Source organism: Pelodiscus sinensis, chromosome 20 (genome assembly GCF_052426305.1).
Source record: "Pelodiscus sinensis isolate ZL-2025 chromosome 20, ASM5242630v1, whole genome shotgun sequence".
Classification (NCBI taxonomy): Eukaryota; Metazoa; Chordata; order Testudines; family Trionychidae; genus Pelodiscus; species Pelodiscus sinensis.
Window position 1 is genome coordinate 28,749,730 of NC_143071.1, and position 12,864 is coordinate 28,762,593.

The window sequence follows — 12,864 nt, forward strand, 5'->3', positions numbered from 1 at the left end:
CTGCACAGACGCAGCCCTCGCGTGGGCCCTCGAGCAATCCTAGGGCCGTGCAAATCCGCTTCCCAGCTGCAGCCCCCCCTCACTAGCCTCAGCTGGGGGGTGCGGGGGCAGAAGGAAAGAAGGGCCTCCTCATATCCCACCAGGGGACCCTCTGAGCCAGGGCTGGCGCCTGTTGGTGGGGCTGAAGGGACGCTCCTGCCCTGCTGTGGAGATAGGAGATCTGCAGCACCAGCCCCGCCCGTCGGGCACTGGCCAGCGTCAGCCATGGGGCAGGGCAGCAGCGGGACCTCGGTTCTGACCCTGCCTGGCTGTTTCTGTGCTGCCGCCTGGCTCCCTCCCTCTCAGCGTGGGGGGGCGATTGCGGCGCTTTGCAGGCGGCCACGGCAGGTGCTGTATTTCCCTCGGCAGCGCTGGGAAGCCGCAGGAGACGCCCATTGCCTGGCTAATGAGAAAGGTCCAGTGAGGAGAAGCTGAGACAGATTAAGCCTTGATAGGAGGTGACATGCTGGCAGCTGCAGGACTCCGGCCAGGATTAGCTGCACGTAGGGAGCCTTGTCTCAGCGGGATCTACGAAACCTGCCGACACCGTAATGAATTGGAGCCTGGCCTGAGAGAGACACGCGCACTCGCTTGCATGGGGACGCTTCTCCCTCACTAGGCGGGGCGCAGCCAGGCCCCTCCCGTGCTTTCGCCACAGAGGCCTGCTTCTAGGGGTTGTTCTTTCACCTGTCCTGGGAAATGGGGACAGGCTGCCTCACTAGCACACCGCCTGACACTCGGACACACCACCCCATGCTCAGAGAGACCGCCTCACGCTCAGACAGACCACCTCATGCTCAGGCACATCGCCTGACACTCAGACACACGGCCTGATGCTCAGACACACCGCCTGACGCTCAGACACATGGCCTGAAACTCAGACACATGGCCTGACACTCAGACAGACCACCTCATGCTCAGGCACACCGCCTGACACTCAGACACACGGCCTGACGCTCAGACACACCGCCTGACGCTCAGACACACGGCCTGAAACTCAGACAGACCGCCTGACACTCAGACACACGGCCTGACACTCAGACACACTGCCTGATGCTCAGACACACGGCCTGACACTCAGACAGACCACCTCATGCTCAGGCACACCGCCTGATGCACAGACACACCTTGTGATGCTCAGACAGACTGCCTGAAGCTCAGACACACCACCTGACGCTCAGACACACCGCCTGATGCTCAGACACACCTTGTGATGCTCAGACTGCCTGACGCTCAGACACACCGCCTGACACTCAGACACATGGCCTGACACTTGGACACACCACCCCATGCTCAGACACACCGCCTCACGCTCAGACAAACCACCTCATGCTCAGGCACACCGCTTGACACTCAGACTCACTGCCTGACGCTCAGACACATGATCTGATGCTCAGACACACTTTGTGATGCTCAGACAGACTGCCTGACGCTCAGACACACCGCCTGACGCTCAGACACACCTTGTGATGCTCAGACAGACTGCCTGATGCTCAGACACACCTTGTGATGCTCAGACAGACTGCCTGACGCTCAGACACACGGCCTGACACTCAGACACACGGCCTGACACTCAGACACACGGCCTGACACAGACACACCACCCCATGCTCAGACACACCGCCTCACGCTCAGACAGACCACCTCATGCTCAGACACACCGCCTGACACTCAGACACACGGCCTGACGCTCAGACAGACCGCCTGACACTCAGACACACCGCCTGACGCTCAGACACACCACCTGACGCTCAGACACACTGCCTGATGCTCAGACACACTGCCTCAGTTTGTTTTGAGGCCCAGCCAGATGAGAACAAACTTCCCCCGAAAGGGCAGGGGCCTTATGGTTGCTAAGTAACCAGGTGGCATCGTTCAGCTCTGGCTCCGGGTTCCGTGGGGTCCAACGGCGCGGAGCAGGGAGGGAGGCGCTTGTGGACTGTGGGTGCGTCCCGCCCCAGCTGCTCACTCCCGCACCCAGGGCCCCAGGGAGAGGCTGCACAGCGGGGCAGAGCGGGGCTCGACCGGGGAGCGGACACGATGGCCACTATGGAGGAAGAGGACCTCTCGGAGTATTTCCGCATGCAGTACGGGCAGAAGCTCCTGAAGCTGCTGATGTGAGTAAAACGCTCCTTCCCCCCCACCTCCACCTTGGCCTCCCCGCTCCCGCTTTGGCCTTCCCCTCGCCTCCCCCCTTCTGTGGCCTTCCACCATCCATCCCACCCTCCTCTGCTCCGCACACCCACCTCCTTCTCTGCTCCCCCCACTCAGCGCTGCCACCCCTTCCCTCCTGGTCTCTCCACCATCTCTCCCTCCCCCAACCTCTCCTCCTGCCTGGCCACCAGCCCACAATTCACTCTCCGCGCTCCTCGGCTCCGTCCACACAAAGGAGGGGCTCTGTCCTGGCAGCCCAGACCCCACGTGAGCAACTCAGAGCCTGCAGGCCACGGGCCGCCCGAAAGGCCAGGCCACGTCCCCGACGCTGAGCAGGCAGCCCTGAGCTCCGGCGAATGCTTCTGTATCTTTGCGGCAGGAAATTCCCAGCCACGGAGGAGCAATCGCCATCGCCGTCCATTCGGCTGCTGGAGAAGAAGAAAGAGGCGGCGCTGGTGCACAGGGCTATGGAGGCTCAGAAGGAGGTGAGAGAAGGGAGCCGGGCAGTGACTGCTGTGGCAGGGCATCGTCAGAGCCAGGCACATGCTGCGCGGCTCCCCCAGACTGGCTGGGGTCTCCGGGAGGCACAGCACAGAAGCCGACCCACTGACCTCTGGCCCTGCTCGGGACTGGCAGGGCGGGGGAGCACCAGCTGTGGGCGCCAGAGCGGGGTCACTGGAGCAGAGCTCGGGCTCACCTCTGCCTGGCGCCGTGTCCCCGCAGGCATTCCGGACGAGGATGGAGGCCCTGAATAACCGATGGGAGGAGCTCGGTGCTAAGGAGATTCAGCTGAAGGCTTATATCAAGAAATTTGAGCAGTTCATACAGGTACAGCCAGTCCAGCAGCACTCACACAACCCGCCCTGTGCTGTAACACAGCCGCCTGTTCCCATTACACCTGGAGGGCTGCTCCGTGAGACACCCGCACACACGCTCCTGCGCTGTAACACAGCCGCCTGTTCCCATTACACCTGGAGGGCTGCTCCGTGAGACACCCGCACACACGCTCCTGCGCTGTAACACAGCCGCCTGTTCCCATTACACCTGGAGGGTTGCTCCGTGAGACACCCGCACACACGCTCCTGCGCTGTAACACAGCCGCCTGATCCCATTACACCTGGAGGGCTGCTCCGTGACACACATGCACACCTGCCCCTGAGTTGTCCCCATTACATCTAGAGGGTTCCTCCATAATACACCCACATACATGTCCCTGATCTGTACAATAGCTGCCAGTTCCTGTTGCAGCCGGAGGGATGCTCCGTGATACACCCGCACACACACCCGAGCTGTACACAGAGCGTATAGAGCAGGAATTGATGTTTCAGTGCAGGAGCTGCACCTTTATCCCCCAGAGCCGCCGCTCTAGCCCCTTCCCTCTGTATCGCAGCCAGAGAAGGACTCAGGAGGGCTGTCTGGGGTGGGTGTCTCTATGTTGCCGGGAGCCTACAAGAGCGGCTCCATCATGCCCAGCTCTCGTGGCATCTCCGGTAAAGCCTCAGCCAACATTCTCCTCTGGGGCGGTGGCAGGAAGTTCCCTGCAGCCCTCCCTAGCCTAGGACCAGGTGCCAATGGCCATGGCAGTTACGGGACCCCAGCCCAGCTGCTGGTGACTGGCTAGCTCCATTGCTGCCCATTGGCACAGGCCTGGCTCCTCCAGGCTTTTCTTCCTCTCCTCCGCCCTGTCGTGGTCTCTCTCCTCTTCCAAGCGCTGCTGGTGTTGGAGGGGCGTGGGGCTGGGCAGGAGATGTCCCCTCGTGGTGCGGTCACATCGCTAACCTCCCACATCCCTTGTCTGGGACTTCCTTTCCGGGGCGGGGCGTTCCACGCGGCGGCGGGGCGTTGCTAGGAAAATGACCAGAAGCGAATTCGAGCCCTGAAGAAAGCCAACAGGGAGAAAGAGCTGAAGAAGCAGAGGGTGAAGGAGTTGGCCAAGGCCAGGCTGGACATGGCGGTCCTTAAACAGGAGCACCAGCGGCTCTACAACAAGCTGCAGCAGTACTCCATCTTCAGAAACTACCTGGAGAAGGTGGTTGAGGTGTCGGAGGTGAGCGTGGACCCTACGGGCCCCCACATGCGGAAGGGACCGTGGGAAGGGGCCAGAGTCTCGGGGAGATGAGGCAAAGTTCAGGGTCCCCTGCGGAGGTGCAGAGAGCGTAGGGAAGGTTTTCCTGGCGCTAGAAGGGAGCAGGGCCGTGTGGGAGGGACTTCGGGAAGGGGCTGCAGGTCTGAGCTGAGTGGAGGTGGGACCCCTGGGTCCTGGCCAAGGGGAGGAAGCGGAGGCTGGGGGAGCGGAGATGTGTGCCGAGGGATGCGCAGGCTGGGGGAGGGAGGATATTTCCCGGGCATAGGGGCGAGGACGATGCTGGGACAGAGACGTGCTGGGGTGCTCGGCTCGCCTGGGGCGGATGTGCTAGTCACCCCTGCTCTTCCCGGCCTGGGCACCGGTGCCACCGGGAGGCAGCGCACTAGGCTCCCGTGTGCCAGGCTGGGCCATGAGGCAGTAACGCCAGGTGCGCTGTGCTGCAGTTTGAGGAGATCCGGGAAGTCATTGGCCGGTACAAGACGCTGGTGGGCATGCACCAGGACCTCGTGCAGTCGGCGCAGGAGGGGCTGGAGATGATCGAGCAGGCGAAGGTGCGCCTGGCGCACTACACGGAGGAGAAGGACGATGAGATCCTGAAGCACAACAACGAGCTGGCACGCCTGCAGATGCGCTTCGACCATGCCCGCAGCGATGTCATCGTCTGGGTAAGGGGGCTCCCCGGACAAGGGCCCCGAGGCAGCCCTCTCCCTCCTCCCACCCGCTGGGCCCACATCCAGGGAACTCTCCCAGCTTGCTGGGCCAGGGTGTGTGGGCAGCAAGATTCTGCCACGCTGTTTGCCGGGTGGGTGCCCATCCCGACCTGCTGGGGCACCCGGGGTTCCCACCACAGGCCATGAGTTTCAGGGGGCCACTGGCTCAGGAATCATTGACGTTAACTCTTGTGCACAGTATACGCGTTCCACCAACTCGCTGTCACGCCGGGCTGCGGCAAACCCGAATGCCTGGCTTGGTTCTGCAGGGTGACTAAGCGAACGTGATTTAAGAGAGGCTGAAACCGACATACGGCCCGGATCCCTCAGAGTCCCGAACCACGGGCCAGTGGGACTCCGCCCAGGCAACGCATGAGGCACGTGAATCGGGGTCACACTCAGGGGTGCCTGGGTGTGACACTAAAGCCATTGCATGACGTGGGTGCAATCTGGCTAATTTACACCGGGCTGCTGGGGAATAGGAGACCTATTTGCTCCCATCCAGTCTATACCCCAGGGCCCAGGCTGGATCGTCCCCCACAGGCTGGCCTCCAAGCCTTTAATTAATGGAACTGTGAAGACCTTGAGTCTTGGGGCTGTCAGCAGGCCCTTGGGTGAGGATCCTGGGCTAACCTCCGAGTGGATATGTTCAGCCTTTTCTTTGATCAACCGTAATCCAGGACTCCAACTGATACCCCTCGATTCGCCCCTTTCTCCTCCCTCTCTGCTGGTTATACTCTTCAGATACGTGCAGGCAGTAGCCTTGCTCCTCCCAGGTCCTGTCTGGTAGCCAGGGCCCTGAGCATACTGGGATGATGCGCCTGAGTAAATAGCTGCCTAATTCAGAAATGGCCAAAGAATCGTGCTCTGCAATCTGAGCCTTCATTGGCCACCACAAGAAGCGGCTCTCCAGCTGTGGTGGCGCGTCGGGGTCCCCCGCCTCCTGCACCCCGTAGTGGCACGGACAGACTCCCCCAGCCAGTAGAACAGAGGGAGTTTATTGCTCCTCCAGGATACAGCCCAGCACAGATGTCATCTGGTTACAGGGCAGACCTAGGATGCCTCAGCCCCCCTTGAGATGGGGGAGCCTGAGCCCCTAAATCCCAGCCCCTTCCCTAGGCTGCTTCCTCCATGATCCCAGACAGACACTAACTAACTCTCCTCCAGCCCTGCCCCCAGCCAGGGGCCGCATCCACCTTCCTTGTTCCTCTCCCTGGGGGGTAACCGGTCGAACAGGTTCCCTCCCTGTCCCATCAGCGACTCTGCTGGGCCGTGGTGCAGGCAGCAGCCAGTGGGGGTCACCCACAGCCCCAGCCAGCAACCAGCAAGGTACCCGCACTGCGTCACACCAGCCCTGGGAAGGAACCCTCCCAAAGCAGCCAGCCTGTCTTCCTATGCAGCAGGCTCCTTCCCCATTTCCAGTCCTGGTCCAGTTGTGCCATTACCCCTGGGAGCAGCCCCGGCTGCGCTCGGAGCCTTCACGACGGCTCACAGCCCCGAGCCGAGCCTCTGCCAGGGTAAATGGAAGGGGAAGGACAACTCCATGCCCAGGCACGTCCCAGGGGAGAGCGGCTCCGCCCTGGGAGCTGACGGGCGGCTGTCGAGCTGGCACGTCCCGGGTTTCGCCAGGCTCCCTGCTGAGCCACGAGGCTCCCTGCCCTCTCTCCGCAGGAGTCCCGCTGGGCCCACATCCAGAACACGGCCGCCAAGAAAACCCTCATGCTGGGCACCATCAAGATGGCCACCCTGAACCTCTTCCAGGGCGTGAGCAAGCAGCTGAAGGAGACCTTGAACGTGTCCGTGGAGGACACCCACAAGCAGCTGGACATGGTACAGCCCCACTGACGCCCGCCCCTGGCCCCCAGCTCAGCGCGGGAGAGCAGAGAGCATCTGGCTCCTCGCCCCACCCTGCAGGGGGCGCTCTGGGGCCGGCCGGGCTGCCCATGGCGGAGCAGAGGGGTGAGGAGCAATAGATGAGCCTGGAGCCTGAGCTGACGGGGGCAGCGCAGGGGAGGGGTGGGTCTATTTGTGGGTGATCTGGGCCGGTGGGTGGCTGCACTGGCTACAAATTCCTCGCGGGTCTGGGCCATCGCTGCTCACGTTCATTAGCTGGCTCCCTGCTCTCAAACACTGGCCCCAGAGAGCCGCCCCACTCGCTCTGAGCTGGGGGTGCAAATGCCCAGGCCTCCTTCACAGCCCTATTTACAGCCCTGGGCCAAACACCTGCCATTCCTGCTGCAAAAGCCATTCCCAGCCAGCCCAACCCTCCTGCCCCGTCTCTCCTCTCCCCCCAGATCCAGCAGTTCATCCAGGACCTCTCTGACATCTGGGCAGAGGTGAAAAAGAAGGAGGTCCAGAACCGATCCATGGCAGCCGTGCCCAAGGACGTGTAAGGGCCACACCAGCTCCCCCGGTCCTGCCTGGGGGAGGCTCAGCCAGCTGAGACAGGAAAGGGACGGAGCCCCCAGGGATGCTGCAGACGGCGCCAGCGCTCTCCATCGTCCTGTGCAAAGAGCCCGTCCACGATATCAGACAAAGCATTTTCACGGCGTTTGCTCCTCGGTTACACACAAACCAGCCCAGAGCAGAGTCCGGGCATTGCCGTCCGAAATAGAGATTTGGATCCACCAAAGTATTTCACAAACTCTTCCTGAAACTCCAGACGGCTCCTTCCAACAGTCTCAGCGTGTCATTTACCGGGGCTGCAAGCGAGTGTGGACCAGGCTTAGCGGTTAATCTAGGCGCCTACAGGGCGTCCCCGCTATAAGTCGCCCCAGTACCTATCGGTTCCTCGCTGGCGTCGTTGCTGCCGGTAGGAACCGATCCATTATAAGTCCTCTCATTCCCCGCTCTTACGTGGCACAACCCCCCACCGCTGCACCGCCTGTCCTGGTGACCGATGCGGCCGGATGGCTTTGGATGGGGGGGAGCAGGAGAGGAATCTTTCCCGTTGCTACAGCCCCCTCCTCCCCAGGGTCCCATGTGCAGGGACTGCGGCGTTCACCACCCCTGGGAGAGGAGGCGGCAGTTCGGCCCTGTCTCCGCTGCCACGGGGCACAGAGCCGGCCCAAGCCACGGGCCTGGGGCGCCCCATTGTAGGGCGCTGCGCGGGGCTGCCGGACTGAACGGGGGCGGCGCCACGCTCCCAGGGCCCGGGGCGCATGAATGGCTCAGGCCAGCCCTGACTGGGCAGCAAGGAAACGCTCACTGCTAGGCCTGCTGACCAGCACCAGGGCTCAGGGCCTTGGTTTATATCCCCTCTCCCCGCTGATGGTTCCACCTGCTCGGGCTTGGGGGCAGCATCCAGAGGGGCACAAGGAAGAACCAGGAGCCAGCTGCAACAGCTCGTCTCCCCCGAGCCAGGCCTGCTCTGGGGGCACGGGAGCAACCCCCCAAGGGGGCTTCCTGCACCCCCGGCAGAGCCCCTATCAGGGCTCTAAGCCCTGGAACTGCCCCTTGCGACAAGTTCTCCTGGAACAGCCGCCAGCCAGGAGCCAGCGAACCCCAGGTCCACCACTGGGCCCTCCCAACAGAGCCCACAGCCGCCCACACAGAGCCCCTGCCAGGCTGGGGAGAGCCGTGGGGGGCTGGGCTGCAGGCAGAGGGGAGATACGGGGGCAGCGTTACGGTGGGGGGGGCAGATGGTGGCAGAGGGGAGGGCAGAGGGGCTCAGAGGAGCAGTGTTACGGTGGGGGGGGCAGATGGTGGCAGAGGGGAGGGCAGAGGGGCTCAGAGGGGCAGCGTTACGGTGCGGGGGGGCAGAGGGGCTCAGAGGGGCAGCGTTACGGTGGGGGGGGCAGAGGGGCTCAGAGGGGCAGCGTTACGGTGGGGGGGCAGAGGGGCTCAGAGGGGCAGTGTTACGGTGGGGGGGCAGAGGGGCTCAGAGGGGCAGTGTTACGGTGGGGGGGGCAGAGGGGCTCAGAGGGGCAGTGTTACGGTGGGGGGGGCAGAGGGGCTCAGAGGGGCAGCGTTACGGAGGGGGGGGCAGAGGGGCTCAGAGGGGCAGTGTTACGGTGGGGGGGGCAGAGGGGCTCAGAGGGGCAGTGTTACGGTGGGGGGAGTAGAGGGGCTCAGAGGGGCAGCGTTACGGAGGGGGGGCAGAGGGGCTCAGGGGGGCAGCGTTACGGTGCGGGGGGGGCAGAGCGGCTCAGGGGGGCACCATGCTCCTCAATGGAATTTTCCATCAATCTCCTGCCAGCGCAGCTCCCGCTTGCCGCGGCCTGTCCGGGGGCGTCCAGCCGGGTCTCCCATTCCCGCAGCTTCGTGGGCGCTCAGCCGAGAACGTCCTTGAACAGCTGCCCCGCTCGCGCGGCACGAGGCAGGTCCAGCCTTGACACTCACAAGGGAGCCTTGGCCGAGAGCTCCGGAGCGTCAGGGCCTGCCCGGGCGAGGGAGCCGTCTCTCCCCACCGATTTCGGCCGGCTCTGGAGCAGAGGCTGAGAACGCAGGTCTCACCGCCTGTGCGGCAGACTCAGCTCTGCATGGGGCAGAGACAAGCCCCCCAGACCTGGCCCAGCTCCCTGCTGCACAATGGAGGGTTGTGAGGGAGGGAGGTGCCCTGGCGCTTCCTGGTGGGGGCTGCCAGCCCGAGCAGGCCATGTGCTGAGTAGCGCAGGGAGGGCCGATGGCGATGGGGTCGGACATTGGGGAATCACTCTCACTGGGGTGCCAGAACCAGCGGGGCAAGCGCCCTTCGGGGATGCTCCGGGCTGATTGGTCCTGCCACAGGCAGGGAGGAGGCGTGATGAGCTGCCGAGGCCCCTTCCGGCTCTGCACCGCATGCTCACTTACACCACTGTGAATCCAGCCAGCTGCACTGGACCAGGTCCTTGGCCCGGGCTCAGTCCCTGTTGGGCTGCAGGAGAGAGCCTGGCTAGAGGGGAATCCCCGAGGGCAGAGTCAGGTTACACCCTCTACCCCCACCCCCATTCTGGTCCGGGCTGGAGGGAGGTTGGGGCCCGGGCTAGAGCCAGCTGCGTTCTCGGGAAATGCTGCCATGAGGATCACTCGAGCCCCTGTACGTTACAGCAGCCCTGTGGCTGCTCTGGCTTACGCCAGGGCCCAGTCGGGCTCCCAGCAGAAAGCCCCACCCTTGCCTCCTGCCCCTCGTGATGGGTGCACTTGGGTTCAAGCCCACTCGGCTTCCTCCACGTTTACATCGTGTAAGAGCCGGGATGGCTCCGGAGGCCTGGTGGGCGGAGGGGAAGGCCCGGTGCCGGCAGGGGAGGAAACGTGCCCGAGGCAGGTTAGAACCGGGGAGTCGTGGCTCTGGTTCTGTGCTCGCGCCCTGAGCCTGAACCCCCACTGCAGTGAGCCCAGCCCCCGGTGGCACGTCAGCAGCATCACGCTGGCGCAAGGCCGCTGGGCACCCGGCCCTCGGGGGCTCTCCCACCCCGCGCGGGCATGTCAGCTGGGACCAGTCTCTGCTGGGCCCCTCTTGCAGCAGCATCATGGCACGAAGCAGCCACGCTGACGAGCTCCCGTCCGTTTCTGAGCCATGCATGAGCTCCAGCTCCACTGCCCATGCGCCCTGCAGAGCCTGCCCCGTGCAGGGCCCGTCCTGGGTCTGTTTCCTGGCAGGGAGGCGAGGCGAGCTGCAGAAATCCCTCCCTTGTGACCGGGTTTGTCAATCCCCTCTCCCAGCCTGCAGCCCCGGGCTCTGTGTACCTCGGACCATCGAGCTGCCCCCACGGAACGATGGGTCCCGTCACGCGTCCAGCTCCCACGTCAAAATCTGGGGCTTTATGTTTCTAACCTCTCAGCAGAGGGCAGAGATTCTGCCTAAATCCGCAGCTCTCTGGCCGCCCGCCCCGTGCTCCGATCAGCGTCCCTCTCCGGCCCGAGAGGTTCCCGATGGGGAGTGTCTGTGAGGGGCGAGTGGGAAATTCCTTCCAAAAGCAGAATGTTTCCCATGACAGGAAGCCAAAAGGGACCAAATCCCCAGCTGGAAGCAGCCAGAGCCGCTGTCTGGCCTGGGGCATGTCAGGAGCAGGGTGAAAATTACCCTGCTTGGCAGAGGAGAGACTGGAGTAAGGAACTGATGCATTGCTGAGCCATTGCCTGCACTCGGGGGAAGACTTGCTGCTCTGGCGCCTCCTGCTGGTAGCACCGGGCACTTAGTCCCTTCCTCAGCCGGGCGCCTCCTGCTGGTAGCGCCGGGCACTTAGTCCCTTCCTCAGCCTGGCGCCTCCTGCTGGTAGCACCGGGCAATTAGTCCCTTCCTCAGCCTGGCGCCTCCTGCTGGTAGCGCCGGGCACTTAGTCCCTTCCTCAGCCGGGCGCCTCCTGCTGGTAGCACCGGGCAATTAGTCCCTTCCTCAGCCTGGCGCCTCCTGCTGGTAGCGCCGGGCACTTAGTCCCTTCCTCAGCCGGGCGCCTCCTGCTGGTAGCACCGGGCAATTAGTCCCTTCCTCAGCCGGGCGCCTCCTGCTGGTAGCACCGGGCAATTAGTCCCTTCCTCAGCCTGGCGCCTCCTGCTGGTAGCGCCGGGCACTTAGTCCCTTCCTCAGCCGGGCGCCTCCTGCTGGTAGCACCGGGCAATTAGTCCCTTCCTCAGCCGGGCGCCTCCTGCTGGTAGCACCGGGCAATTAGTCCCTTCCTCAGCCGGGCGCCTCCTGCTGGTAGCACCGGGCAATTAGTCCCTTCCTCAGCCGGGCGCCTCCTGCTGGTAGCACCGGGCAATTAGTCCCTTCCTCAGCCTGGCGCCTCCTGCTGGTAGCGCCGGGCACTTAGTCCCTTCCTCAGCCGGGCGCCTCCTGCTGGTAGCACCGGGCAATTAGTCCTTTCCTCAGCCGGGCGCCTCCTGCTGGTAGCACCGGGCACTTAGTCCTTTCCTCAGCCGGGCGCCTCCTGCTGGTAGCACCGGGCACTTAGTCCTTTCCTCAGCCTGGTGCCGCCTGCTGGTAGCACCGGGCAATTAGTCCTTTCCTCAGCCGGGCGCCGCCTGCTGGTAGCACCGGGCACTTAGTCCTTTCCTCAGCCTGGCGCCTCCTGCTGGTAGCACCGGGCACTTAGTCCTTTCCTCAGCCTGGCGCCTCCTGCTGGTAGCACCGGGCAATTAGTCCTTTCCTCAGCCTGGTGCCGCCTGCTGGTAGCACCGGGCACTTAGTCCCTTCCTCAGCCGGGCGCCTCCTGCTGGTAGCACCGGGCAATTAGTCCCTTCCTCAGCCGGGCGCCTCCTGCTGGTAGCACCGGGCAATTAGTCCTTTCCTCAGCCTGGTGCCGCCTGCTGGTAGCACCGGGCACTTAGTCCCTTCCTCAGCCGGGCGCCTCCTGCTGGTAGCACCGGGCAATTAGTCCTTTCCTCAGCCTGGTGCCGCCTGCTGGTAGCACCGGGCACTTAGTCCTTTCCTCAGCCTGGCGCCGCCTGCTGGTAGCACCGGGCACTTAGTCCCTTCCTCAGCCGGGCGCCTCCTGCTGGTAGCACCGGGCAATTAGTCCTTTCCTCAGCCGGGCGCCTCCTGCTGGTAGCACCGGGCAATTAGTCCTTTCCTCAGCCGGGCGCCTCCTGCTGGTAGCACCGGGCACTTAGTCCTTTCCTCAGCCTGGCGCCTCCTGCTAGTAGCACCGGGCACTTAGTCCCTTCCTCAGCCGGGCGCCGCCTGCTGGTAGCACCGGGCACTTAGTCCTTTCCTCAGCCTGGTGCCGCCTGCTGGTAGCACCGGGCAATTAGTCCTTTCCTCAGCCGGGTGCCTCCTGCTGGTAGCACCGGGCAATTAGTCCTTTCCTCAGCCGGGTGCCTCCTGCTGGTAGCACTGGGCAATTAGTCCTTTCCTCAGCCTGGTGCCGCCTGCTGGTAGCACCGGGCAATTAGTCCTTTCCTCAGCCGGGTGCCTCCTGCTGGTAGCACTGGGCAATTAGTCCTTTCCTCAGCCGG

At 63.7% G+C, this 12,864-nt stretch overlaps 1 protein-coding gene across 1 annotated transcript; it reads left to right on the forward strand.

Annotated features, from left to right (window-relative positions):
• Positions 1–1,927: 1,927 nt before the first annotated feature.
• Positions 1,928–7,422, forward strand: CCDC42 (coiled-coil domain containing 42). The gene is made up of 7 exons (XM_006112586.4): positions 1,928–2,156; positions 2,573–2,678; positions 2,917–3,021; positions 4,043–4,240; positions 4,723–4,944; positions 6,661–6,819; positions 7,284–7,422. Exons 1-7 carry the CDS (start codon positions 2,080–2,082, stop codon positions 7,380–7,382), a joined length of 966 nt encoding a protein of 321 aa, XP_006112648.2. The 5' UTR covers positions 1,928–2,079; the 3' UTR covers positions 7,383–7,422.
• The last annotated feature ends 5,442 nt before the right edge of the window (positions 7,423–12,864 follow it).

Coding starts and splice junctions, on each gene's coding strand:
- CCDC42 (XM_006112586.4), top strand. CDS start 2,080: ATGGCCACTATGGAGGAAGAGGACCTCTCGGAGTATTTCCGCATGCAG. Junction 2,679..2,916: donor CTATGGAGGCTCAGAAGGAG/GTGAGAGAAGGG, acceptor GTGTCCCCGCAG/GCATTCCGGACGAGGATGGA. Junction 6,820..7,283: donor CCCACAAGCAGCTGGACATG/GTACAGCCCCAC, acceptor CTCTCCCCCCAG/ATCCAGCAGTTCATCCAGGA.